At 40.1% G+C, this 26243-nt stretch overlaps 5 protein-coding genes and 1 long non-coding RNA gene across 8 annotated transcripts in view; 1 reads left to right on the forward strand and 5 right to left on the reverse strand.

The window, feature by feature from the left end:
* Window positions 1-625: 625 nt before the first annotated feature.
* mtdha (metadherin a) lies at window positions 626-8082 on the reverse strand. Of its 3 annotated transcripts, none has more exons than XM_041054101.1 (12): window positions 7683-8082; window positions 6758-6853; window positions 6470-6581; window positions 6073-6240; window positions 5703-5753; window positions 5270-5443; window positions 4816-4896; window positions 4636-4707; window positions 4386-4513; window positions 4109-4219; window positions 3890-3989; window positions 626-3593 (listed from the first exon to the last, which is right to left on the reverse strand). In XM_041054101.1, the coding sequence occupies exons 1-12, from the start codon at window positions 8028-8030 to the stop codon at window positions 3526-3528; spliced, it is 1509 nt and encodes a 502-aa protein (XP_040910035.1). In that variant the 5' UTR covers window positions 8031-8082; the 3' UTR covers window positions 626-3525. The 3 variants fall into 3 exon arrangements, with proteins under 3 accessions (XP_040910035.1, XP_040910034.1, XP_040910033.1); XM_041054100.1 differs by having other exon boundaries at window positions 4816-4893; window positions 6758-6856; XM_041054099.1 differs by having other exon boundaries at window positions 6758-6856.
* Window positions 8083-8341: 259 nt separating this feature from the next.
* On the reverse strand, window positions 8342-13112 carry rrm2b (ribonucleotide reductase M2 b). Its single transcript, XM_041054104.1, has 9 exons — window positions 12931-13112; window positions 12151-12315; window positions 11834-11950; window positions 11278-11411; window positions 10375-10469; window positions 10122-10255; window positions 9445-9549; window positions 9150-9263; window positions 8342-8915 (listed from the first exon to the last, which is right to left on the reverse strand). Exons 1-9 carry the CDS (start codon window positions 13012-13014, stop codon window positions 8763-8765), a joined length of 1101 nt encoding a protein of 366 aa, XP_040910038.1. The 5' UTR covers window positions 13015-13112; the 3' UTR covers window positions 8342-8762.
* Window positions 11884-25077, forward strand: LOC121192417. The gene is made up of 3 exons (XR_005895191.1): window positions 11884-11971; window positions 12117-12335; window positions 24762-25077. It is a non-coding gene; the product is annotated as an uncharacterized LOC121192417 (long non-coding RNA).
* LOC121192416 (nuclear transport factor 2-like) lies at window positions 13358-15730 on the reverse strand. The gene is made up of 5 exons (XM_041054106.1): window positions 15622-15730; window positions 14383-14503; window positions 14182-14253; window positions 13985-14083; window positions 13358-13655 (listed from the first exon to the last, which is right to left on the reverse strand). The coding sequence occupies exons 2-5, from the start codon at window positions 14485-14487 to the stop codon at window positions 13539-13541; spliced, it is 393 nt and encodes a 130-aa protein (XP_040910040.1). The 5' UTR covers window positions 14488-14503; window positions 15622-15730; the 3' UTR covers window positions 13358-13538.
* Window positions 16023-19717, reverse strand: bloc1s4 (biogenesis of lysosomal organelles complex-1, subunit 4, cappuccino). The gene is made up of 5 exons (XM_041054105.1): window positions 19368-19717; window positions 18465-18536; window positions 18221-18322; window positions 17346-17480; window positions 16023-17102 (listed from the first exon to the last, which is right to left on the reverse strand). Exons 1-5 carry the CDS (start codon window positions 19683-19685, stop codon window positions 17004-17006), a joined length of 726 nt encoding a protein of 241 aa, XP_040910039.1. The 5' UTR covers window positions 19686-19717; the 3' UTR covers window positions 16023-17003.
* Window positions 21918-26243, reverse strand: part of pard6gb (par-6 family cell polarity regulator gamma b) — a 30367-nt gene continuing 26041 nt past the window's right edge. The window contains exon 3 of the mRNA XM_041054102.1: window positions 21918-23557. Coding sequence (XP_040910036.1) covers window positions 22464-23557 — 1094 coding nt within the window. The 3' untranslated portion in view covers window positions 21918-22463. The remainder of the gene's footprint in view (window positions 23558-26243) is intronic.

Raw genomic sequence — 26243 nt, forward strand, 5'->3', positions numbered from 1 at the left:
AAAAGCTGGTAAATCCGAAATGAACTGAGAGATAAGGGATGGAGAGAGAGATGGGGCGAAGGAGGTCAGGCTCTGTAAGCGTGCCACGCGACTGCCTCGCCACATTGACTGGGGCAGTGGTTTGGCCTCAGGAAGGTCACTGCAACTGGGGCCTACCACAGGCCTGGCTGCTGACACAGATTTGCACCAAAGCATATAGGATTAGTTTGACAGAAAATGTGAAAACAAGGTGCCAGTGGACAGGGAAGAAGTAGTGTAGTGAGTATTGGTTGTGGAGAATTATGCTAAAAGAATATGCTTTTAATTCATATTTGAAGTTTAGCTAGGCATGAAAACATAAGTAAAAGTAATAACTATGTCTTGGCTGAAGAGCTCTGGTTGTTGTTGCGGTCAATGTAATCTTTAAGTAAGTAAAAATTTTATCGTTGAGTTCTACAATATTTGTCTTTTTAGTTATTTTCATTCTTGTTTCATTTGGAGACATAAACAGTTTCTATCACCACTGAAGAAACTACATTTAAAAAGTAGCTTCCTGGCAAAATAAGAAACTTTGCTGTTGTGTTGCTTTATGTTTCATGCCTCAAGAAAATGTTCCCCCTAGAAACACAATATTACAACTCTATGATAAGGTCATATCAAGCATTTCTCATTTATTTTTCATCTTTACCAAACAAACATAGAAATATCATTTGTATCTCATCAATAAACAAAATCATTCACAAAAACCATTTCCTAGAGACAAGTATATAAATACATTGATTGAATCATCTTAATCAGTACAAATTAAACAAGAAAAGGGCACCTGAAGCCACGGCAACATATCAATTTGTTCTATCAGGTCTACCAACAATTATGCACCACCACCAGCTGATCAACACCTTGATGCACTAAGGCTCTTAACCAACCTATAACAGATTCTTGTTAATGTCTGTTGAATTGGATGCCCACAGAAAAGCTGCAATTTGTCTCCTTAAAAAAAAGCTATTACAGTATATACACTGAGTGGTACTCCAGGACCAAGTACTGACAGTTAAAGCAAGAGATCATTCATTTAATTTCATGTACACAAGTACTATTATCAAAGTCATGCAAGATAAAATTAATTCTGACATCAAAACTTGCAATTAGATGGAAACTATAAAAAAAGGAAGCCAATGCTATACATCTACAGGTTAAGGCAATGGAATTAAATTCCTTTTATGTATGTGTAATTGTGTGTGTGTGTGTGTGTATTGTTTAAAACCAACTTTGATGTGGAATTAAAGCTGCCCCATATCATATTTGTTTTTTTTCCATTCTCAATTTACGTCAACCCCCCGCCCCCCCAGCCCATAGATCCTGGAAGTCAGGTACAAACCAAAAAAAGTTACACATTTCACATTCCGCAAAAAGGTAGTAGAAAACAATTCATTGACATCAAAAGGAACTCAATACAGCCTTTTGCACAGTGCAATCACAGAACCGGAAAAAGCCCTTACAATCTGTACATATGGCATGGCTTTTTCTAGCACAAAAACAGGAAGATAATGCATTTTTAAAAAATTATAAAGATGCAGAAGGGACAATTAAGTCTCCAAAATAATCAACGCACAGTCCAGTCAGATAAAGACAGACACGTTCAGAATGATAAAAGAAAAGGGACAATACTCAATAGTGCTACTGCTTTATGGGATAATCCCACTGCCTTAACTTCACATTACAGTGCCTCCTGGTGGCTCATTTCAGTTACTGTGCTCTCTACTTAATAGGCCCAGTGTCAATCCAGAATCAGTTTACTATGCCTAAATTTTAAATTTAGCATTGTCTTTGAGGAAAATTATCTCATCTGATACATGACTGATGAATCAGCAACTGTCAGTTTGCTCCAAGTTTTCATCATAGTTTCAACAAAATATGGTGAAATACAAAACCTCAGTGTCTTGCTGTCACTCTGCCTAAAACTCTGAAGCTCAGGGCAGTAGTGTATTTAACCATATTTTGACAAAACTGCAGGTGTTTGGAACATACTATCACACCAACGGACAGCGAAAAGGTGGATTACACTGTAGGGGTGGTGTGAGGAGAAGTTCCTGTGCCAAGATATCTTTTTAATGCCGTGAAACTTCCCACTACTGTGACCGACATGGAATTCAACCAGTCCACAGCTGCCATTCTTCATAAAGGTGCTTTTACAAACTAAACAGCCTCCAGGCAGCCAGCTGTACTCAAAGGAGGGATTTCAAGGAATATTACTTTCAAGATCAAGTTTGGATTTTTTCAAGTCTGTCTCTGTCATATGTATGGTGAAAGTGTTATGGATAGCTGTAAAAATGACTTGCTCATAGTAGTTGTGTATCAGTATCTTTGTAGGGTGCCAACACTTTTAAAAAATGGGATATAAAATAGTCTGTGCTGTACAAAAATGCATTCTCAAGTTCAGCCTAAGCTGGGAATAGCCACATCAAGTGGGTACATTTGTCCTCACAGTCACATCTGTTTTGTCCCAGCAACAAACCTACATGCCACAACCAGGATGTATCCCTCTACCACAGCTCAGCAAAAAAATTCATCAGTCTGGTTAAAAATGACTTAGTTCGGGGTGTTGTCTCACTCACTCAGTAGAGCAGACGCCCCATGAACTGAGGCTATAGTCCTCCCTGCAGCGGCCCAGGGTTCGATTCTACCCTGCTGCCTGTCATTCCTCTCTCTCTCTCGCTCCCTATTTCCTGTCTCTCTCTGACTGTCCTATCAACATAAAGGTACAAAAAGCCCCTAAGAACACTTAAAAAATGACTTAGTTGAAGCCTCATATTACTGTAGCTTTGCTTGAACATGGAGGATGCATTTTTGCAAAAAAGGAGCAGCGTGGATTTTTGTTCTCCCGTCTCTTACATTGCAGCTACTCTATGAGCGCATCACTTCACACCCAGAATGAAGAGGAGCAATGATGTGACCCATAGCTCTTTCAACATACGTACAGTATGATAGAGTTGTACTAAAAGAAAACTTTTTAAAAATCCAAACTAATCTTTTAAGACGGATTTGAGACTAGCACTGGCATTCAGTACTTGATAAATGGGCAGCAGCATGACAAAGAAAACAAAGTGCAATATTCTGGGGAGTAAAAACGTAACTTGTAACTTTAAATTATCCTAAATATAAAAATAAAGAAAACCTGTTTATGTTGCTTGGGTCAACGATCATAAACATAAACTCTTGGGGAGCAAAAAAAACAAAACACTTTTGATGTGATTAAAAAAGAATTACATAAACACGTACCTCCACTGCAAGTCTACCTGTCCTGAAACTCCACTCTGGTTGCAGTGCAGCGAATAGTGCAAAGTAGTTAAGATTTCGGTCCACAGGACCACATTTCATCACTATATTTAGCCAAGCAGGCGATATCCACTGCTTGTTGACTTTTTGTTTCGGTAAATGATAAACTGTTAAATGTATCTCTGAAAGAAACTCTGTACCTGGTAATTATTGCATGTGACACGTTTAACAATCTTTTGCATATGCTTCGTTTGGACCTGTGATGTGACTTCATGTCTCTCTTCGCACCTTTTTCTTCTGGTTGGGTTTCGGAGGCTCCACAATCTGCTCAGACTTCTCTGCAAGTAGATTAAAAAAATAAGAGTAAAAATTAAAAAATTGTATTTAGCACTATCTCCATATTAACCCTATTGAACAGATGGGCATAATTTGCAGCATCTTCTTATTTGATATAGACCTACACTTGTTCTGTCTTATTATCAGGTTAATCAACCACCTGTGAAGCACTGCAATAACCTGTATGAAAGATACTATACCACTATTGATTGATCAATTGATTTACAGTTGGAACATTTAGTTCCACTCTGACTTCTTTCCCCACAGTGAGTAAACGCAGATTCTGAATCAAACCTACTCTGGGAGGAGGATATGCTGGGATTCTGCTTTTTGGAGGCCAGCACGGGAATCTCTTGGGGTTTGGGCACTGCATTGACCAGGGGTGCTGTGCTCACCACCTACAATCAAACAACTGACTTCATGACGTTATCCAAAACAGGGAAAATGTATACAATATAACAGTTGTATACTCTTGTGCAAAATATTCATCTGTCAACTTGAGAATCCGTTTTCTTGCCTGAGCCTCGGATGCAGCCTCCTCTTCTGTTTTCTTCTTCTTTTTCCTCTTCTTCTTGGATTTGGCTGCTCCCCCAGAGGGATCCTCGGTGTCCTTCTCATCCTCTGACACCTGACATAATAAAAACAGACAATCAAATTATTTATGTTGAAAACTAGGCTCACTTATATTCTGGTAAGAGAAATGGGATGAATGCTCAGAACACAGAATTGCTAAAATTGCTAGTGTTATCAACACTATCATGTTTATGAGAAGTGTACAGCAGATTGAGCAAGACCTTGTTAGGGACAGGCTGTTCCTTCAGTGTAGGGGCTGGTGTCACCAATACAGGAGGCTCTTCATAGTTTCCCCAGTGCTCTGCTGGAGCATTCCAGTCAGAGGTGGGGTCAGCTGCTGCCATCCCATCTGAAAAATGAACATCAGCAGGATGGAAGTTAGATGCAGAAAAATCTTAAATGCAGTCTCTTTCTTTTTGAACAAGCAGCAGTTGTTTAGAAGGGTGTGGGATGGGCTGCTGAAACACTCACTGAATCCAGACCATTCATCGTCAACATCTGGGTGTTTCGTCCACTGCAGATCAGTTGAATTTGATACTGGGTCTACGAGAGACGGGGGGGATGTAAAATCACTAAACCAGCTATGACTGAAGTAAACAAACAAACCACGCAGATGAGACGATAAAGCTGGCAGTTAATCTCAATACCAACCTGTGGTGTTTAGTCTCCGCATGGAGAAGGATACAGGGTTCAGGTCAGTCTTTATCCGACCATCAATGCCAGTCCACGCTGCTGGCAGGAGAACACAGAAAGACAGATTTAGTTGGAATGCTGTTCAGGCAAACAGTATTTTAAGACTGGAAGACACCTCCACAGACATCAGAACTGACTGAATCATTGTTTACATCCAAATCACAATAAACATGACATCTTAATTTGGTTTTCATGTCCTCTCAGGATATGTCACCTTATAAAACTGTTAAGTATTTATAGTCAGGATGTCTTTGTTGAGCCACCACTCCTAACCAATTTTCCTTCTTCTTGCAATACCACTTTGTCCCAGCAGATGGCCCACTTGGACAGGGCCTTTTGACTTTGGACTATGCTGTTACTATTGCTATCACTGGTTATATTTGTGGTGTAGAAAGGTCTGCCCATGTGCTACCTTGCGTCTCCTGTGCCCAGCGCTGGGGCTCGGTTGGGGCTCTGTAATGTGGAGCTGTGGTTATGTTACTCCACTTGGTTCCCTCCACAGCACCCATCTGACCGGGGTGCTTCAAGGAAATGTCAGTCCATCCCACACCGTTTACTGAAGGCTCCTCTCTCCAGCTGGAGGACACTGAGGAAGCAGACACATGGGAAGACAGAGAGTCAAGAATGTTGCAGTTTGGTCAACTAGCAACAACTTTTTGTGAAGTGGATTCTGGATTTTAGTCAATATAAATCAGATTTTAGAGTTCAGATCAATGCTTTATAAGCAGCTTTAAGATATTAACAAACCTTTACTCAGGGAAACAAAGAAGGCAGTTATGGAAAAGGGGAATTAATAAAGTTCTGTTATCTCAGTCACACAAAAAAAACTTCAGGTCTGTCTTTACCAGCTGCACTGGCTGTATCCCCCTTTCCCGTGGTTCTTGAAGATAGTGACTCTGAAACAAAGTGTGGGGAAAAAAGACTATGCTTAAGTAAAAGTCAACATTCCTAGATCATTCTAGTTTTTGAGTATGAGTGAACTGTTCCCAACAAGCCAGTACATGCCATATAAGATTTCCCTGTGTTAACAATGTATGTCCAAAAATGTTGATTACATAAGTTGTCTAGGCATTTTGAGTGAAACTACATTTCCATCATATTTTAATGATAGGCCTAAGCTTTTGATTACTTTTCCAGCCCTGCATATAACACAAAATCCCTATATTCTATCATCTACGCACATCTAACATCTACACATCCTTGCTAGATGAATACCGTGGCTTCCTCTGTTCTTCTTGGTGTGGGTAGTTGCTGTGGCTACAGGTGGAATCACATGGGTTTTGGGGGCCTCCACCCCGCCTGAGCTACCAGAGTCCTCAGGGCCCTTGTCCTTTCTGCGCTGCTGCCTCTTCTCTCGGTTACTGACTTTGGTCTCCCATGCACCTAGCAGACCCCAAAAAACAACAACAAATGGTTAGGTGTCTTGCTGTGCGTGTTTTTATGATGATAAACACGTATTTTAAGCTGGATGGTCATATGCACACTAGTTGATTATTTATCCAAGAGCCTCGTTACAACAGGAAAACTGAATAATGGGTGCACTGGGTGTAACTGAACAGTTAGTTTGAAAATGGGTAGTTATGACATTTCCCCTACAAATGTTGAGTCTTACCATCATCAGGTTCCTTCCCCTCATTTGTAGACACATGCTGAACTGGTTTCACATCTGTCTTGGGTTTCTTCTTGTTCTTTTTCACCTGTACTGGGGCCTGTACCTCATGGACCTGTGGGCAGAGAAAAATTTACATTGAAGTGGAGCATGGAACTACAAAAAAAAAAAAAAGTTACACAAATGGCAATCACGTAGCTTAGTTATACACTGAAGCCTTGTCATACTGGCAAATCTGACAAGGAGTGAGAGTAGGGCTTCAGCAGCGTTTCACAAAAACTAAGCTCAAACCTTCTCAGTTTTGGTCTGTGGGGACACCTTGGAAACCACCTCAGTCGCTTTGACTTGCTCCTGAGCTACAGCTACTGGTTGCCCATTGGACTGAGTCTTCTGGGGGAGAAAGACAGACATCACACAAACAACGTGATGATCCAGTAATACTGCAAACGTTTCGTTTCAAGATGAATCATTGCGCTATATCTGAGTTCGCAGTGCACTTCAAAAACGTACCTTCAAACTGTTGCATAGTTTTTTTTGGGGGGGGGGGGGGGCAAATATCAATTTAACGTTATATTTCTAAAACTACTAAAAACACCAAACTGCAAAGACGTTTGGCTGTGGATTGAGCGGCTCACATAGTCCTGTACGTAAGCTTTTAAGTTATTAGCATTAGTCTGAATAAACAGCTTCTTAAATATAAGATAACCTCGTTCGCAGATGTGACAACACCTTGCCATTGTCACGTTATTCAAGAGTTTATTGTTCGGACATGAGAAGCTAGATAGTGCTCCATCTTGTTTTAACTAGTTTACGATAACTGTCGTTTGTGGCGTGTCAGCTAGCTACACGAGCAGCTAGTTAGCATCGTTTTCTAAACTAGACACAGCGATTCATTGTTTCTTTGGTCTTTCTTTTGTCATTTGTAACTAGGTCACAGGTTTGACCCTGGGTAGTTTAATGTGTGTAAGCAATATGTGTCAATGCTAATGAGAATTCATGGTGTGTGTGAATAGCCAAGTTAGCTAGCTAACGAACGTTAACGTTAAACTCAGCGGCTCTTTCTGATAAAATGTCAGTGGGGATAAAGGTGTAATAAATTGAGCTGCCTGAGTGAACACTTGTTTAGCGTCAGTGATTTCTCGACACCGCTGAACAGACGCACTTATTTTGACTGAGCCACCGTGATGCAACGGCTCGTTAACGCTGCCTCCGCTACCTTTTCAAGCGTTTTCTTTTTGTTCCTCTTCTTCTGCTCTTCTGGTTTCGCCGTTTTAGCAAAAGTGGCCTTGACGGGTTCAGCTCTGCTTTCGGTGACAGGGGATCCTCGCTTTTTCCCGACGAGCAGACCGCCACAGACGGCGGCCCAGGACAGACAGAACAGCAGCAGCAGACCCGCTGCCGCCGTAGTCAGGATGACCCACGTCGGGTACAGCTCGGGCTTCAGACCCAAATCCACCCCGAACTGAGCCCGAACATATCCTTGTCCCGAAGACAGAAGCTCCTTCAAACGGCTGGAAAGCAGTTCTGCTTTTTCCAGCGCAAAACCTTGCATGTCCCCAGCCATCTTTCCAAATTGCGAAAACACTAGCTAACTGTTAGCTATCATTGCCTGCATCCGTATGCTAACGGAGGAGTGGCTAATCTAATCTGGCTATTGTGAGAAATCTCAGTGAAACAAGTTAGCAGTATAGAAATGTAAATATTTCTTTATACTGGCCGTTTGGAAATCAACTATATGAGCTAGATTCAGGGATTTGCTAATAGCTAAATAACGTAGTTAAACCATGTTAACCACTACAACTACTCACACAAATATGGCTGGTGAATGAAAATGTGATTCCTCACAAATTAATCTAATTACAACAAACATATTACTTTTATTTTAGAAAATTTTATTTTACATTAAAAATGACAAAATCCTAAAACCGTTCACCATGTAAGCCAGCACCCAGACCTGTACACTCAATAAAATAGAATTTAGTTATTTATTTTTTTAGTGTAAAATGAAGTAACAAAATAGCTGCTCCTTGTCACCTCACTCATTTTTTCATATTTATATTTATATTATTGTTATTAACCAAAACTGGGGGTTTACCTGTTCTGCACTGTCAAAAATAGGCATTATCTGAACTTTTTTCCACTTTGCAAACTGTATTAGTTGCTAATTAATTACTCAAGATGTAATTCCAACTAATGTTGCTTTAATCTGTTGGGGTTTCTCTTGCCAACAACTGTATAAAACAAATAAATATATAGGTCAAATGTAACAGGCATGTAACTGAATGTCATCTCAGTTTCAGAAGTCTGCATCTAATGTGAATTCACAGTCCATCATGCTCGACATAACTCCAAATCTCTGATACTCTGCTACTCGTTTCTCAAAGAAGTTGGTTTTCCCCTCTAGTGAAATGGACTCCATGAAGTCGAAAGGATTCTCTGCTTGGTAAACCTTGAAAAAGAGAAGGAAATTAAAGTTATTTCAAACTGTTACAAACAGTTAACAAAAAAATAGCATTCATTTACATACTGTGATTGATTATGGGAAAATAACTTATGGCAAGAATATGGCTTGGAATATGACAGTGAGGCTTCAGGGGATACTTTAACAGCATAACTATCATAGTAAAAATAAATTAGAAATCACTATTTGGGCTATTCTTAATGAAAATTTAAATAGAATTACCTTAGCCAGTCCGAGGTCAGTGAGAAGCCGGTCAGCCACAAACTCGATGTACTGTTTCATCAGACAGCTGTTGATTCCAATGAGATCCACTGGCAAGGCCTCTGTCAAAAACTCCTGCATCACCAAACAGGATATGTTTATTTATTTATAGAAATGTTATGTTCTATTAAGACTGTGGTCTTTTAAAATCAAGACAAACTGGACAGTAAGAACAAGCATAGACTGTATGTGCTGTGTGCTACAATTCATAATGAAATAGTGTGGGCCGGGCGTATATCTTCCAGTACTAGCTTACCTGCTCAATGCTAACAGCTTTGGTGATGATGTCCTTCACTCTGTCCTCTGATGGCTTTCTCACCAGGTAGCTGTACAGCAGGCAGGCAAAGTTACAGTGCAGGCCCTAGGTAACACATCAATATAGATGTTAGCATAGTTGATATTAAAACAGAGAAAATCAACCTTTCATTGTTTACATGTGCAAACTGTGACCATATTTGCTACCCAAACTGACCCAGGAGCACCATAGCTACTCTGATATTATTTAAAGTGTGGGTGGGAAAGCTGAAAAGCACATTACAGGAAATGCACACAGTAATGCAGTATGGTAACCTCGGTAAACAGGTGAGTGACCTGAAATGACAGGAAAAACTGGCACTGCCAAACCTCAACGCAGGTGTGTCAGACAAAAATGATCCAAGATAAATGTTCAACAACAGTGTTGTGCAAGAGAACTGAATAAGATTTCTAAGTTGTATTTTAAGTGTAGCAAGATGTCATGTTAAAATGTAATTTGGAAAGTAAAATGTAAGCTCCACACCTGTGTTCAGAAATATATATTGCGTAACCTAAGATCAAACATGCATTTTTACCACAACATGATTGTTACTGTATTTTTTTACAACTGCCCTCAAAGTTAAGTGGACCTTTCAACAAATTAGACAACAGCTCTTTTAGTTTTTGAATTCCTCTCACCTCATCCCTGCTTATCAGCTCATTGGAATAAGTAAGCCCGGGCATTAGGCCTCTCTTCTTGAGCCAATAGATGGCAGCGAATGAGCCAGAGAAGAAGATTCCCTCCACAGCTGCAAAAGCCACAATTCGCTCGCCTGAGGGGAATAAAGTCAGTGTCAAATCTATTATTAACCCCACAACAACGCCACTAGGCCAGAACTACTCATTCTATTCCATCTACAACACTATGATTTTAATATCATGTCTTCCTTACCAAATGTGGATTTGCTGTCATTTATCCACTGCAGGGCCCAGTCTGCTTTTCGTTTCACACAGGGCATGGTCTGAATGGCGTTAAACAAATAGTCCCTAAAACAGACATAAATGATTAAGAAACATTTAATATTACTAGTAAAAAACATACAAAACAAAAATAGGGCTTATGAAGCACTAAGCACTAGAAAACTAAGTTTTTATCTTTGATATACAATACTGAACTATGTTGACAGTTTTTTTTTTGTTTACTTACAAACATAAACATTATATATTGCAGAACTTCTGATGGTGCTGGATAAAATGAATGCAAAAAGATGCATGTTGCAGAACAATAAAACATTGAGTCTCTGTACTTAAAAAAGGCATAGTAAATAGCCTGTTGATGTGTGAAACTGTCTGTAGGCACATCAAAGCTCCTGCAGCTGGGAATGCAACTGAAATTGCAGCAAAATATTGTAGACTTATCCTGTGATAAACAGGTGCAGGTCTTACAGTTTGTTTTGAATCTTCAGAAAATTAGACAAGAATTAGTCTGTTCATGGTTATGCACTTGCTCCAAAGGGGCCAAGTTTGAGACACATTATCTTTACTACCTAACCATTACAATACTGTATTTAGAGATTATTTATACTGACTTGGTGTGACTATGTTCCTACATCAGACTATGTTGTGTCTTTTTATTAAAATATTCTGCTGTTGTTCATTAACTCAACATATCAAAGATGTCTCACATTGCAATGGCATCAGAATTCATATTCTCACATGCCACAGTAAATGCAAAAATTAGTAATAAATCCAAAAGTTTACAAAGAAAGGAACCTGGAAGGAACCTGTTTGAATCTAAAGTTAGACAAACCCACTGAACCACCACAAGAAAGAACTAGATGAATAAGCTACTGACCTGTCCTTCAGGTCCCTAATGTAAGTGTTGATGAGCATGCTATACATCTCTGAATGAACAGTCTCTATGAGGATCTGGAAGCTGTAGAAGGAGCGTGCTTCAGGGAGCTGCACCTCCTGGCTAAACCTCTGCACCTGTAAGATAAAATGTAAATTAAAAAAATGTTATCCTGGCACTTAATTATATGCAAAAATATAACTTAGTTCAAAATTGTAATTAGATCATGTAGGACTCATAGATGTGATATGGCTCACTAAGTAAACCAAGTTTTCAGTCAGGTTGCCATTTACACTCTTTATGCTATCAAACACATTGTGTATGATGATCAGTTAGGTGATTTTAAAATCAGTACATTTTGGCTGTGGCAAAATATATTTATAAGTGATTATATGGAAGATAAGCAACATCTAATTTGGCTGCCATTACAGGCTCTGAATCTGTGAGCTCTTGTAATGGGTATATTAAAGAAATATTACATCATGTGTTCTCTGTAGAGACCTACAAGCTATAAAACATCTGTTACAGCTGAGTGACATCCCCCTAACACCTCTCTCACCAGGTTCTCATTGACGATGCCATCACTGGCAGCAAAGAAGGCGAGGACATGGGAGATGAAATGTTTCTCTTCGGGTTTCAAGCGGTCCCAGTGTGCCAGGTCTTTGGATAGATCAACCTGAAAGACACAACATGAGAAGTAAACCTGTCTGTTTCATAGATTATTATTAGATTTGTAGATGTATGTATACAGTGGCAGTTTATCTGAAACAAAAAGCAACTACTCAGTAACCGAAAGGTTTATTTTTTTCATATATAACTTATTTGTATATTTTCTCCTTAAGGTAGTCATCAAAATACCAAAATTGCTATACCCACCTCCTCCACCGTCCAGAAAGAGGCTTGCGCCTGCTTGTACATCTTCCAGATGTCGGGGTACTGGATGGGGAAGATGACAAACCGTCTGGGGTTTTCTCTGAGCAACGGTTCTTCCTCTGTGTCTGAACCACTTTGGCAGTCTGGATCTTTATCTTTGAAGCCATTCTACAGAAAGTCAGAGCCCAGTAAGTAAACAGTAATTAATTAAGTAAGCACATATATTTTCACCTCACATGTAGTTTGGTATGTTTTCCTGATCTGTTTTTAAACACTGAATAGGGGTTCGGTAGTATCCCTGACATTGGTTTAGACGGCTTATTTTACGGATTGTGCCTTTAATTACAAAAGCTGCCATTGCGCTTGCGCATTATCAACTCGTAACGACAAAGACATATCATAATAACATGCTCAGAGTTGTTTTTATTAAGTGTTAACACTGAAAACAATTATCTGGTCACCTTCCATCAACCGTTTTGAACATTTTTTTTAGCTCTGTATTGTCAGCGGTTGTGTTGTATCGAACATCGCCATTCACATCACTGTGTTAGCCAACACGAGCAGACGAACCTAGTTTTAAAATAATTTTAGCCATACACCTTACATGTGCAGTACATTCATGTAGCCAAAACTTTGATTTTCACAAAGCCAGTTGACCCTGTGCTTTTACAGATAACGTTAACACAAACGAGAAATCTGACAGTTGGACGAATATGTTCGTAATTCTTATTTTACGTCCCCCCTATATGAATTAAATGCGGTGGCTAAATGCTAGCTGCTTACCGACTGTGTAAGGTCATCAGACGGACGACTTATATTCATTAGATCCATTTCCCGAGAGGACAGTTTTTTCGCCGTCGGTGTCATTCGCAGGGCTGACTTTGGTTCTTCTAGCTCGTCCTTCTTGCCATAACCGTATGTAGATGCAGCTGTACCTTTGTTGGTTGAACCTTTTAAACTGACACATTCAGTGCAGCGTATAGCGCCCCTAGCGCTCACACACAAGAAATACCACGTTACAAAACCACAAAATCTGCCTTGGTGAAATTTCTGGGGATGACTGAGTCAACTTCACACTCTCAACTCTCTCTCACTCTCTGCTGGATCCCACTCACTACACTTTAAGTATTAGTCATCATGCTGCAGTCTTGGTCACGAGCAAGATGAGTAAAAGAAGAAAATACAGCTGTCAGAAAAGGGAGCATTAGTTCAGACTAATAAATTCTTTTATTGGAAAGGAATGTAATTTGACATCTCTAATACAAGACAGCATTCTTATAGATGTATTATAAACATGGAGGAACTTTGCATATAATTCCTTGCATTTTCAATGATGACAGCATGAATTCAGAGCTGGATGTCAGTGTGCAGGAGCCAGCAAATCCAAATTGCTACACTGGAATGTTATGTATCCCCAACCGGAACACATCGTTTGAGCAAGCCCATGCACAGTTTTGGGACCTCAGCATAAACACTTGATGGAAGGCCATTGGTGGGTCATCGTCTACCTGTTGGAGAAAATGTTAGTGGGCACAGTGATGAGAAAACAAACTATAAAACAAAGATGATCAGACTGTTAAGGAGGACAAGGGCATCTGATGTATATAAAAAGGCTTTGCTCTATTTTGAAATCTATTCTACCCAAATGTTTTGAAGCAGTTAGCAGTGACAATCAGATGAAGCAGGTGTACAGGATGATAGATAAATAATGGGTAAAAACAAACAACAAAAAAGTCAAGGCTAGGTTAGCCTGCATTAAAGCACAAATATAATGCAGGTTGTATATCTGTGGATACGTTGCAAACCAAGGCTTATAAACTAAAATCTATCAGCTTACCTGTAACTGTCCAAACACCATGATGAGGATACAACTATCTACCGTGGGTTGAAAGTCCTGCTCTGTGATAATGTGCTTTATACGCTTGAAAGGCAAGTTCTGTGGATTGGAAGCAATATTATTATTATAACTCAAAGAACACATGTCCACCATTTCTTTGTGGATTGTTTTTAATATTAACCAATTAAGATACTCACTGCTAGTTTGCCTGCAATGGCCTCTCTCCCTTGAAAAGGTGATCCTTCCCATGTCAAACAAGCATCAGGAGACTAAGCAAAAACGTTTTTTTCACATTAATCATAAATGTTTAGTTAGATGCAATTTGTTTTGCAGCAAAATATCAGTGATGTTGTAGCTGCAGCAAAACAAAACAATAATTGGACAGTGAGGAAACGTACATAAAGGTTACCCAGTCCCATCCTGTTGGTATTGTCAAACTGGTTGTAATATTCTTGGACAAAGCCCTCTCCAATCTTTTGCCATATTTCCTTTTCACAAGCCATGTGTTAAGCTTTGGATCTGAAAGGGTAAAGAGTTTTTTTTATTAGCTGGCAGTCAGAGATGTGGTTGACTGCAGGTTGTCAGTGAACTCATGCTGATGAACACATTCTCCAGTGCAAGATTTTTAACCACCCCTTAGTTAGTGCTGTACTTTATATACACTAAGGATGTAAAAATAAAGTACTTCAGTTATGATCACATAACATATAATGCGGTTTGTGAATTAATAGATGGTCGTGACGTAACTGGCAGTGTGACAACTGTGTATTGACATCTGGATTAAATTACAACTTTATGAATGTGCATTTTCTGGCAACCTTCCCAGTCAGTGGACAATTTCAACTACATTTTCACAAAGACATTAAAAGGAGGACATTAATACAATAAAACAGCTTTGGGAGGACCATTAAATAGGTTTCATACATCATGGGAAACATATGAGAGGTTTGGTGAGAGGTTTATTGTGAAGATGGTCGTCTGATTTATAATTTGCATAGATCATTCCCACCCTGAACAAAAAGATATCTGATATATGTTTTACAGATGTACTCAATTAGCTGTTCTGCAGAGTAATGTAATTGTAAATGGACACTTGGGGAAACAAACTCATTTAAGTTTAGTGTTTTATTTAGAGCTGCAGTGATTAGTCAATTAATCAATAAGTTGATCGTTTCAATCATTTTTCAATCAAATAAATAGTTAGTTGCAGCCCTAGTTTTATCCCTGCTAATGGAAATTACGCCAAAGACAAAAAACAAAAATCCAAACTTATATCGCTAAACTTGTATTGTGAAACTATCACTAGTCACGCAATGAGTTGTCAGCGTTGCTGCTCGTAATCGGCCCAGGTCATATCAGTGCATTTTCATTTAAAAGTTACTACCGAACTAGTGCAACTGTTCAATACAGGGGGCCACCGCCATAAGTTAACCAGCAACTTACGGCTAACTTTGCCCTTAGCACACTGGCTTTCTATCGGAGCCATTTTATTATTTAGCATTTCATACCATCGTTACACTCGCTTAAAAAAGCTGTGTTACAACTACTACTGCTATGATCACGTGCCCGACGTTATAATCTCTGAAAAGCCTTTAACTCAAGAAGAGTACTTTATCGTGTTACAACTTTTAACTTACTTTTTCAATCAGCGAATCAGCCAGCGTGGAAACAAGTCCAGTCAAATCGAGGCTGATGGAGTTCCCGCTTCCTCTGAGTTATGACAAACCCACGACGTCACCTGCAAGCTGACCAATGAAAATGCCTCGATCTTTGCCCTGGGTTCTGCCTGTCAGGAGCTCTTCCTCCTCGACTACGGACCCCCATCTATTGTACTGTACATAGGAGATATACCGTTACAGATGGTTGGTATGTAGGTCTGACAGTCCTAGTAGAAGATGCTGGACTTTTATGAAGACTTGAGATGAAGGCTGCCTGAAAAAATGACTCAGGGCCATAATTCTCAAAGTATTTTTAAGCTAAAAGCCATTATGACCACTACTGAGAGAAAATACTAATAATGGGACATGCAACAAAGAAGTTGTCTCAAATAAATCTTTAATGATTATTTTAAAAACGTAAAACAAAATCAACCTGTAAATGAAACATTGTTATTTCTAACTATTTTGGCAAATAATGAATCGAATAATGAATTACAGCTGTAACCATTACTGATTAGACCTTGTTGGCAGGGTAAGGGCCACATCACATTTCTAAGATATGGTTTTCTCCCAAGGACAAGATCCAACTTTCCTCCAGCTATTGTTACAAAACTGACTCACAGCTTCATCACTGGCCCAAACTTTGATTCATCAGATAGTCTGATTTGTAAAAGTAACACAATTCATCAGTAGTGTGCTTTTTTTTTTTCGTTGAAAAAGGTGCCATTGAAGATGTAGCCCCACATCAATGGCTGTCATCCATATCCAGTAGCATCAGGCTAGGAATAAAGTGAATATTTTGAAATGGAAGACACTAAATGCTTAACTGGATGAGATCAATATTGCTGGGGGAGAGTGATAAGACATTAGAAATACAGATTAATTCATAAGAGCGTGCAGGTTTTTACAAACACTAGTAACAGGAATGTAATTTATAAAAAGAAAGCTGGGTTAATTCTTTGTATAATACATTTTTAAGATCTTTACAGCTCTTTCGATTGTACCTTCTCTACAGTGGGATGACTATGTCCTCCTGACTAGTCACATTTAACAGCTGACATGGTTTTCTTCACAATTAGTGAAAACAAGACTGACAGAAATAAGACCCATTTAGGCACTTTTAAAATCATTTAGCTACAGTTCAGTGCTTGTTGCTGCCAGGAAAATGACACTCAAAGAAGCAGAGTATCTTCACACACTTGACTTCCACCGACTTGTTCAGAAAGGCTACTATTGCTTTGTTGAGGCCACTGCACCAATAGATCCTCTTGCAATGGATGGCAGTAAAAGTTGTCTCTACAGTTTCACCCAAACAGGCCTCTGAGGTTAGAACCAAGATATGTGTTTAATGTTCTCTTGTGTCACTGTTCTGGCTGTGACGTGAAATAATCATCTGTCCGGAACACGCTGGGGATCTCTTGACGCTGATGTGGTGCTGGTCTTCTAGGGCTGGCCGGTTTCTGTCAATGAACAGACACATATCAATGTTAGTTCCACAATTGTGTGGAATTAGGAACAATCACTGACAACAATTTCACATATGTTAACTAGGAAAATGGCCTCAGGTGTGTTCAGCACAGTGGTAGAAAAGAGAAGAGAAACACACCATATGTGTTCTTTTAACATGAGAACTAATGAAATTCATAGATATTAACAAAGCGATTTGACGATAAAAAAACACAAACACATGAAGGAGCTCTTACATTTAAGAAGCCTGGGACACTCATTGTGCGGAGGATCTTCTTGAAAGCACCCGGTAGTGTTCCTACTTCTCCCTCTGCCTGTGTGACTTGCTCCTCCATGGCGCTGACATTGGCTCCCACCATCTTTACAAAGGCCTGTAGGAACACCAGAATAAAAATATAAAAAAAAAACCCCTGAAAAATCAAAATTATTTTGCACCAGTAAACTTAATTCAAGCAAAAATAACACTGCACAAATGTAAAACAAAAGGCTTAATTAGGTCATACAGGCACTTGTTTATTGTGCCAAGAGTCAGTATAAAACCACTTGTAAAGGTTTTAGCTTTTATACAAATGTTTTTAAATCGCAAGCAGAGAGAGAAGATTTAACTACTTCTAGTTAATTAAAAATATATATAATAATATAAATGAACAAATATAAATCAGTATTTCCTACTTCACTAGGTTTACAATTATTATGTTATGGCAAGTTGGCTTCTGTCTCAATTAGCCTCTCAGTGTGTGTGAATTATTAGCATTTGAAAACAAGAACACAGATCACTCCAAGGTCAGTGTTTACTTCCATTATTGAAAACAGTGGGCAGTCCCACAAAAATTGATTAGTTTATAACAGCTCTAACACTTCCTCTTCTTGTGAGGAAGATATATTGCATACTTAATTATAAATACAAACACTACACATAAATCCTGATTCCAACACATCATATCACAGGTTTTATGTTACATTCAATTCACAGTCCTTACTAGCATAGTTTGCTTTGGTCACAGGAGACCATTCACTGGATCAAGTGTGCATTAGAAGAGCATCAAACAAAATATTTTATATAATGCAGTATTAACCCCTTCAAGCTTGAAAATTTAAAACAGTCACTTACCTCCAGCTTATCAATTCTTCTATATATTTGTCTCATTTCATCAGACTTCTGTTGGATCTGAGGTAGATTTTCATTTACTATCTGCGAGGTATCATTGCGGATCTGGAGACAAAACAAGGATGGAAGGTGATAGATGTAAGGATGCAAGAGATATAAAATGAGATATAGTGTATTAATAATAGTTATTAATAATCTTAATAATAACACATAGTCTTTCACTGTTTCATGGCCTGACCTAGCTTACCATATCCAGCATTCCAACAAACTCATCTACTCTTGTCAGCATTTCTTCCAAGCTCTTCTCCAAACACAGGATCTAGAAGAGAAATTATTGAAAGAAATTGTTGTAAAATGTCACACACATACAAACTATGTGGAAACTAAAGCTAATGATTACACACTGAATGAACTGAGCCAGCTGGGGACTTGTGTGACAGTTGTTGTGCACTTCAAATTCAGTCCCATGCACCACTTTAAGCTGGAATTCAGTAAAATGCTCTTAAATTGTGTCAGCAAGGAGCACATGGCCAAAACACAGGGGCCTTTGTCTTCCCACAGAACCAGTTAGCTCATTCAGCTTCTTTGTAAACTCCCTGGTATCATGCATATCCAGTTAATGTCAACTCAGGAATGACAACAAGCTAGTCAGTTGGCCATCATAAGGAAAGCCTACAAAAACATAGTCCGTTCCACAAATACAGTCTGAACCCAACTCTGCGGGTTAATACAGGGTCTTGGGTTTCTGTGGTTCTGCGATTGTAAATGTCAATAAGAAGTTTTCAACAGTTTTTAAGCCAAATGGATTTTGGTCCAGATGTGCTACCAGCCTTTCCCAGGTGGGAGGAGGTCAAACAGACCGCTGGAGGGGTCTCACTAGTGATGAAGACAAACCAAGTGTGATGCAGGAGGTGGATTTCCCACAACCTGGCAACCCAAAAGATGTTATTAATGGCTTAAAACTGATCTATAAAGGATTAGGAAAAGATTTGGTAACCATTAATAGAGTCATTAATACAGCTTACAGAGTCTTTATAAACGGTGCCTTAACAGAAAGTGATACCACAAAGGGCTAACGTAGTTAACCTACAATATAGTGTTTTACAATGACTTGGTAGCTAGCTCTTATATGAGAGTCAACAGCACAAACCTCCTCTCCAGCTGTCGCCCTGATGTACGAGGAGTAGCTGAGGGCGGTGTGTCTCAGGACTTCGTCATCCTCCTCCGGGTCGTGCTGGTCGGTTGTCCCGGGCTCTGATGCTTCGTTGAGGCTCGGGCTTTGGGAGATAACGTTAGCTGCCGCGCCAAAGCTGGGACTCTGCGACACGGTGCCGCTGCTGAGGATTTCGCTCACCATGGACAAACTGCTCGCACTTTGGGAGACGATGCCGCTGTCTCTGCTTATCTCAGCGCTGGACTCCTCCAGGGGGGACAAAAGGCCCACCCTGTCAATCTGACGGTAGTCCATGTCTCACTTCGCTCTCTCTGATCTACTGCCGTGTTTTGCCTTGTCAACTGACTGGACAAATCACGTGTGTTGTGCAGCCTATGGTGGCTCGTAAGAGTCAAAGTAGTGCACCTCACAATAAAGCGTTGCAAAAGTGTTTTTTATAGCCCACTATAAATGTTCGGTAGAGGTATGATTAAAGTAAAAACAAACAAACAAACAAACAAAAGACATATTTCTAACCCCTGAGCAAATCAAAAGCAGAAAGATACTAACAAACACTGCGATATGAATCTGCAACTTGGATGTTTAATCAAAAATCAATTGATGAAAAGCCATGTACTGAATGGAATTTAATGGGACTATCTTTCATTAGAGATGGTGTCAGAAGAGATGTCAAGCCAGTAATCTGCAAACACCTTATCTTTGAAACAGGAGGCAGAAAATGATGGTGATGCGTCTTATGGTTTGGAATAAGTAATTTCATGTCATGATTACAAAGGCATTTTAACTCCTTTTACTTTCACTCTTGGATGAATCATCGTTAGATATTATTGTCCTATCAATTATGAAATACAGACGTGAATACTTTGTTACACCGATGCTCATTGCCTGTGTTGCACATTTCATGACATACGTTGTCATTGCAATCTCGGCCAGTAGATGGCAGCCAGAGTTACTGCATGGCTATTGACTTGAGGTCTGATGCACATGAATAAACTGTAACATTGGGTATAGAGCCTTTCAACATACAAAATCTAATAGAATGGATTATCCGTCAAAGCAGTTTATTGGAGAGAAGGTGCAGTGAATTTCCCTAAAAGTAAAGTACACCTTTGGTCAGGTATGGGTGGCACTAAATGGCTAGTCTGCGCTTGAGCATTTATTCCACTTTAAATTTTTAATTTTCCTTTTATTTTATTATTTAACAAGACTTTGACAACTTTAATCAGTCAGCGCTTGCATCCCAGCCAGATGAGCAGGTTGGCACATGATTGAGAGTCAGTGTTAAGTCACTGATAGCAAAGATTGACTGTGTGACTGATAGGAGTTTGGGTCTCTCACTAAACTCCCAATCTGCTGCTTGGCAGAGTAGACTACAGCCAAAGCAGACCAGCTGGGTGTCAATGAGTGATTAGCTGTTTGAGCAGTGTGGCATTCTGAGTAAACACAGCAGACAAACATGCATTAGCAGATAGGTGAAATGAGTTTCTTGCTGCTGGAGGGCCGCTGACCTAGGACAAAACTGCATTCCTTCTGCATGTCCAGGTCAGATAAATTAGCTGCATTCAACAGCCAGAGGTTGATAAAAAACGAGCTGTGTCTAAAAAAGGGGAATTCAGCCTTCAAACAGTCTGTCTTCCCTTTTTGATGTCTAGAGCAAATGATTTTGTGTTGAAACTTGAACATTGTGTCTTACCCACTTCCACTAAACTTGATTATTGCCTGTAACAAGAGTGGGCTTGGTGCACTAAGCAGCAGATTTGAATGCCTGGGGTGAAGTTAAAGTGATGATGAAATTGCTCTTAATTATTTGTTATCTTTGAATAAACATATTGTGAGTAATAAGCGTAGTTTTACTTAGTTTGCTGTAGGTACTGAGGTCAAAATATCTTCACAGTTTTGCTTTAGCTGCAGAATCATAATAGCACAACCAGTAATTTCCAGAAAAACCTAAGTCACACCGCATATGATATGTTTTATGGTTTTGCATTCCCGGTCTCCAGATGGGAATGTCAGTGTCTGCCGTGATTATTTGTTCTGTTGACTGTCAGCAAAGAGTGTAGAGAACAGCTTTGACTTTTGGTTCTGCATGTTTAGAAGACAATGTTCTTCTTTGCTACAAAAGTTTGGTGGAACAAATCGAATTACAGCAAATTTATGCACCCACAAGTGTGACTAAGTGATGAAATTGGGGATTTGAATTGTCATTAAACTAAGGCAAATAGAATCACAAAAATGTTCATTTGTCAGTGAAAACTTTATGGTCACTGTCAACCTTTTAAGCCAAATGCAAGTTGTGATACATCACTGACCATTTTCTGTTGTGAAGAACCTAATGTAGCCAGTAAAGTTGTTGTATCTCCAGAATTAAACTATAATCTTCATCCTTACAAGTTTAATAGTTGTGGCTATTAAAATGAGAGTAGAACAGCTAAGACAGACATACAAATAAGGAATCAGTGGCTTTTAAATTACACAATACAATCCAATAAATGCTGAAACAAAACATCACATTTCTAGTTTGCAAAATTGTGAGACAGAATAATTTATTGGAACAGATACAAGGATTTGATCGCAATCATCAATGCATAAAAGAACTATTAAAAAAAACATACTCTAAACAGCATTTATCAGAATATACGAAATATAGATTTACTCTTTAAAAACATCCATAAGCAACCCCAAGTTGGTCCCAGTAATAAGAATGAAAGGATCTTAATAAAAGTGGTCACTAACAGAAGATATCAAGCTGTAGGCACATTCAGAACTCTAGGAATACAGTGGACTTGTCTAAAATCAGTTATTTGATCCGATGCTTATTACATACATACGTACAAATCTTTTCATGTAAGACAAAAAACAACTTTAAAAATACAAAGAAATATATACAATACTTTTTCCTTGTATCCTGGCTTGCAACTTCCTATTTTCAGTTATCTTGTAAAAACAAACAGAAGTTACAAAATTAGTATCTGACAAAACCCACTTGCTCTCATATTTATCCGGCCTGGTGTTCCAGTTTAAGTCTCTGAGCAGTTTGGGATGTTTATGTCTCTGAGTGTGTGTTTACAAGTATTATAGGGTTATGACGGTGCCATCCTCCTCCACCCCTCCCCTGGGCAGTGCAAGACTGTGTCGTGGGTCCGTTTTCAGGGAGCTGAGGATTTTGTGCAGGCTGCCGTTGCTGTGGCGGAGGGCCGGGTTGCTACTGTGATGCGGAGGCTGTACGTGGTGGTGACTGTGCTGGGACTGATGGTGTGGATTGTGCTGAAGGTTCAGGTCTCTGTGGAGCTGGTAGCTGAGGCTGCTGTGTTGTTGCTGGTGATGATGGTGGTGGTGGTGATGGGACCCTCCATTGAGGCTCGGCTGGGAGTGGAAGGAGGCAGTGGAGACTACCGATGAAGGACGTGTGGGAGGGCTTGGAGGTGCTGCCGGGCCCGAAACTGTCGTTGGTGTCTGCTGGTGTGTGCGAGACACACTGGATGCCAGGGAAGCATTGGACCTCTGAGATGGCCGCTTGAGGCTGCTCTCAATGACGATATCTGCCTCTTCGTCGCTCTCCAAGTCGTCTTGGTACCCGTGTGCTCCAGAGGACGTCACTCCCACTGAGGCCACTGACAGACTTGGGTAACCAGTTGATCCGCTGCTATCAGACGATTGGCCTGAGCTGCCCGAGATCCTGCTGCTGCGCACCACATTGTTGCGCTGGTTCACTGGTTTGACAGTTACGATCAGGTTGTGGCTGTTGGCAATCATCATATCCGTTACCTGATCCAAGGACTTTCCGGTCACCTCAATGCCATTCACCTCCAGCACCTCATCATTAACTGCCAGCAGCCCAGTGCTTTCCGCCAGCCCTCCAGGCACCAGCCGGGATATGAAGATGCCGGGGACTTTCTCCAGCCCGTGTGGTGTCACCCGTACGCTGGTTCCATCTCTGATGTAAAAACCCAAAGGTTTGTCTGAGCCGTGACGATACAGTCGGACACGACGGTGAGATTCAGGCAGGATGTCCACATCAATGATGGAGGAGACAGGCCGGAAGTCCTGGGGCATGCCAATGCGGATGTGTGGCCGCTTGCGGTTGACATCGTTGTTGCGCAGTGCGACCACTGCCTTCTTCTTGCGTGTTATTGTGTTGGTGCCAAAGTTAGCATAGTCGACCTCTTCTGCAAAGAAATAAAAAGAGACAGAAAAACATAATGAGTTAGCAATGAGTGCTCAGGTTTCATCATCATTAATGTAAAACACAGATTGAAAACAGTCTTTGTATGTCCCCAGATGTTACAGAGGAAAAACTAAAACACCTAAAGGTATAAAAAGTTTGAGAGAGTAGGATGTGGAAAGTTAAAACAAACTGACAACAGAAAAATTCCATACTTGAGCTACAAAATCTGTACACATGAACACTTGAGTATTTGCCTCCTCCTTTAAATCAAACCACCTGCCGTACAAACTCAAGAACCTTTGTTCAAACTATGCACAGATGTGCTTGAAAAGAATTTTTCCTGCAGGAGACCTGCTAATCATTTATACAGATTTCATTCCACATGTGACATTAACACAGTTTTTATTACTGAAGCCATAAAGCAGACCTAACTGCTTGCTGGTTTAGTCCTTAGCTGAGTCCCTTTTAGAATGATGAGTCCAACCTACGTATGAAAAATGACATGTGAGTATGTCAACTATATTCACATACTGTTACTACTGAGACGCCCTGTGTGTGTGTGTGTGTGTGTGTGTGTGTATGGATAAAATGCTGAGTTTGCAGAGCATTCCTGCTTGTGCTGACAGAGGTGACCCACCCTTCTGCTACCAGGCAGCAGCTGTAGGGATTCCCAGAGTGCATTTCTGCGTTCAGATACACAGGCACATACATGCACTATTCTCAGTGTAAGCACAGGACTCAAAAGACACAAAAATATGACTGTGCTTTCACTTGCTAAACTAGAAATTGAACTCCAAGGAAGAGAAGGCAAAACACTGTGGAAAGAATGAGCTGTGAGGGAGGATCAGCGTGGTAATCTCAGTTAAAGAATGATGTTTCCAACAAGAGATTTAGAGCAATCAGCAAAACAATAAAAACCTTCATGGAGGACAAAATCACCCTCCCAATAAGAGAGGGACTTCTTCAGAACAACATATCCGCTGCCAAACATGTTCATGTACTTGCTTGGATAAAATAAAGGAGGGTGGATTCAGACTTAGCAAGTGTGGAATGACAAGTATCCTGTAAGGTGTCACATGTAAGAAAAAATGATGAATGCATTCATTCAGTTGTGGTTCTGAGAAAGAGACAAAGTGAAGTAGCAAGAATTGTGTGTTTCTTGATGAAAAAACAACCCTGATAGCTCTCTAATCTTCCTTTCTCAGGCAGAGAGGAAATCTGGACGTGGTAAAACCTGATGTGACAGGAAGTGAGGGTCCCAAGGCGGGAGCATCAGCTCCTGCACTTCCATGGCAACAACAATGAGTCATCTTTGCCCTACAGTGTGGGGCAGCTGCTTTATAAAATTATTGTGTGTGTGGGGAGGTGTGCGTCTCTGGGTGAGCACATTGTAATTTTTGATTCTGTCTTCAAAGTACAGTGTGGAAGGAGAGAACACTGAAACAAATATGGAGCCTCAGAGCAGAGCCAGCTGGCCAGTCGTCCCTCCAGCCTCAGAGGAGTGCGGTCGTCTGCCATGCAACTCCCTATGCAGCGCTGACTCATTAATATACGTCGTCTTCCTCCACCACCTCCTCTTGCTCGTCCTGAGCAGAATGTTGACTAAGCAGGAGCATGTTTTATTATAGCTCTAGAGAAGGAATAGAATGAATTCAGAGATTGTGGGGGAAATGGTCCTGGTGAAGAAAGAAAGACAGACTGAAACAGTGGATTGGCATCTCTTGGCACAGCATGAAATAATGCTGTCAAGAGCTCACACACCCAAGCTAAACTTCTGTGCCAAAAGCACATGATACCTGATAAAGGAATCTCCTTGAAAATGCCTCTTATCAACCTTTGCTGCTTTAAAGTCAGTTTTGTATTATTACAATGCATTATTTTTTGTAAAAGCATCTGATTATCATCAAACTTATAGTGTATAGTACTCTTAAGTTTTCTATGCATGTCGTGGCAGAAGCTGATTTGATTGGATCCAGACAAGGCATTCGCTACAGCGCTGGAATTTCAGCCACAAGTGCAAGTCTCCCTGATAGGAACCATATTGGAGGGAATGGCAGCAAAGTCTCATTACAGGTCTATGGTGTAACACCCTTCCACGCCTTCACCAAGGTTTGAAACCAACGGCACACCACGCAGCCCACCACATCATCAGTGTATGTAGTAGGACAGATGATCTTTCTGTCAGAAATCCTATGTGTACAACTACAATTATGCTTTCTGTGTGTAATGTGTCACAGCTGTTTTGCAAAATCCCATAAGAAGCCTGTGTTGGTGTAATTTGTTTAAAGAAAGCTACAAATACAAAGACACAGGGTGTGTCTGATATATACCAGGGCAAAAGCTGAAGAGGAGGCAATATTGAAGTAAAGCTGAGAATTTCTTAAATATGGATACATATTTGTTAAAATCCACTCGGCCAGAGACCAGAAACTTAAAAAGGGAAAGGCAATGAGCAGTGAAACAACTGATAAACTCACCATGCAGATACTGGCTTTATAAGAACAGCTGTTTACCTCACTAAAAAGTCATTTACAGTTTTGGTGTACCAATCTATATAATTACTAAACATCAAGTAATGCCACATATTTTGCGGAAGAATGTGAGTGTGAGCCAAGTAAGCGAGCAAGAAGGCATCTGAACAACAATAAGAACAGCCGCAGGTGAAGCAGGTTCACTACAGACATGTC

Source organism: Toxotes jaculatrix, chromosome 13, assembly GCF_017976425.1.
Source record: "Toxotes jaculatrix isolate fToxJac2 chromosome 13, fToxJac2.pri, whole genome shotgun sequence".
In the NCBI taxonomy this organism is placed as follows: Eukaryota; Metazoa; Chordata; class Actinopteri; family Toxotidae; genus Toxotes; species Toxotes jaculatrix.

Excerpts from the sequence above, each read along its gene's own strand:
- mtdha (XM_041054099.1), bottom strand. The coding sequence starts at position 8,030 with ATGGCTGGGGACATGCAAGGTTTTGCGCTGGAAAAAGCAGAACTGCTT. Across the intron at positions 4,514-4,635 it reads CGATGAATGGTCTGGATTCA|ATGGGATGGCAGCAGCTGAC; the intron begins GTGAGTGTTTCA and ends TTCATTTTTCAG. Across the intron at positions 3,594-3,889 it reads CAGCATATCCTCCTCCCAGA|AGAAGTCTGAGCAGATTGTG; the intron begins GTAGGTTTGATT and ends ATCTACTTGCAG.
- rrm2b (XM_041054104.1), bottom strand. The coding sequence starts at position 13,014 with ATGACACCGACGGCGAAAAAACTGTCCTCTCGGGAAATGGATCTAATG. Across the intron at positions 11,412-11,833 it reads GCATCGTCAATGAGAACCTG|GTGCAGAGGTTTAGCCAGGA; the intron begins GTGAGAGAGGTG and ends TTTATCTTACAG. Across the intron at positions 9,550-10,121 it reads AGCTGATAAGCAGGGATGAG|GGCCTGCACTGTAACTTTGC; the intron begins GTGAGAGGAATT and ends TGTGTTACCTAG.
- LOC121192416 (XM_041054106.1), bottom strand. The coding sequence starts at position 14,487 with ATGGCTTGTGAAAAGGAAATATGGCAAAAGATTGGAGAGGGCTTTGTC. Across the intron at positions 14,254-14,382 it reads TGGGACTGGGTAACCTTTAT|TCTCCTGATGCTTGTTTGAC; the intron begins GTACGTTTCCTC and ends GTTTTTGCTTAG. Across the intron at positions 14,084-14,181 it reads CCATTGCAGGCAAACTAGCA|AACTTGCCTTTCAAGCGTAT; the intron begins GTGAGTATCTTA and ends TCCAATCCACAG.
- bloc1s4 (XM_041054105.1), bottom strand. The coding sequence starts at position 19,685 with ATGGACTACCGTCAGATTGACAGGGTGGGCCTTTTGTCCCCCCTGGAG. Across the intron at positions 18,537-19,367 it reads GGGCGACAGCTGGAGAGGAG|ATCCTGTGTTTGGAGAAGAG; the intron begins GTTTGTGCTGTT and ends TTTCTCTTCTAG. Across the intron at positions 17,481-18,220 it reads GAAGAATTGATAAGCTGGAG|GCCTTTGTAAAGATGGTGGG; the intron begins GTAAGTGACTGT and ends GTGTTCCTACAG.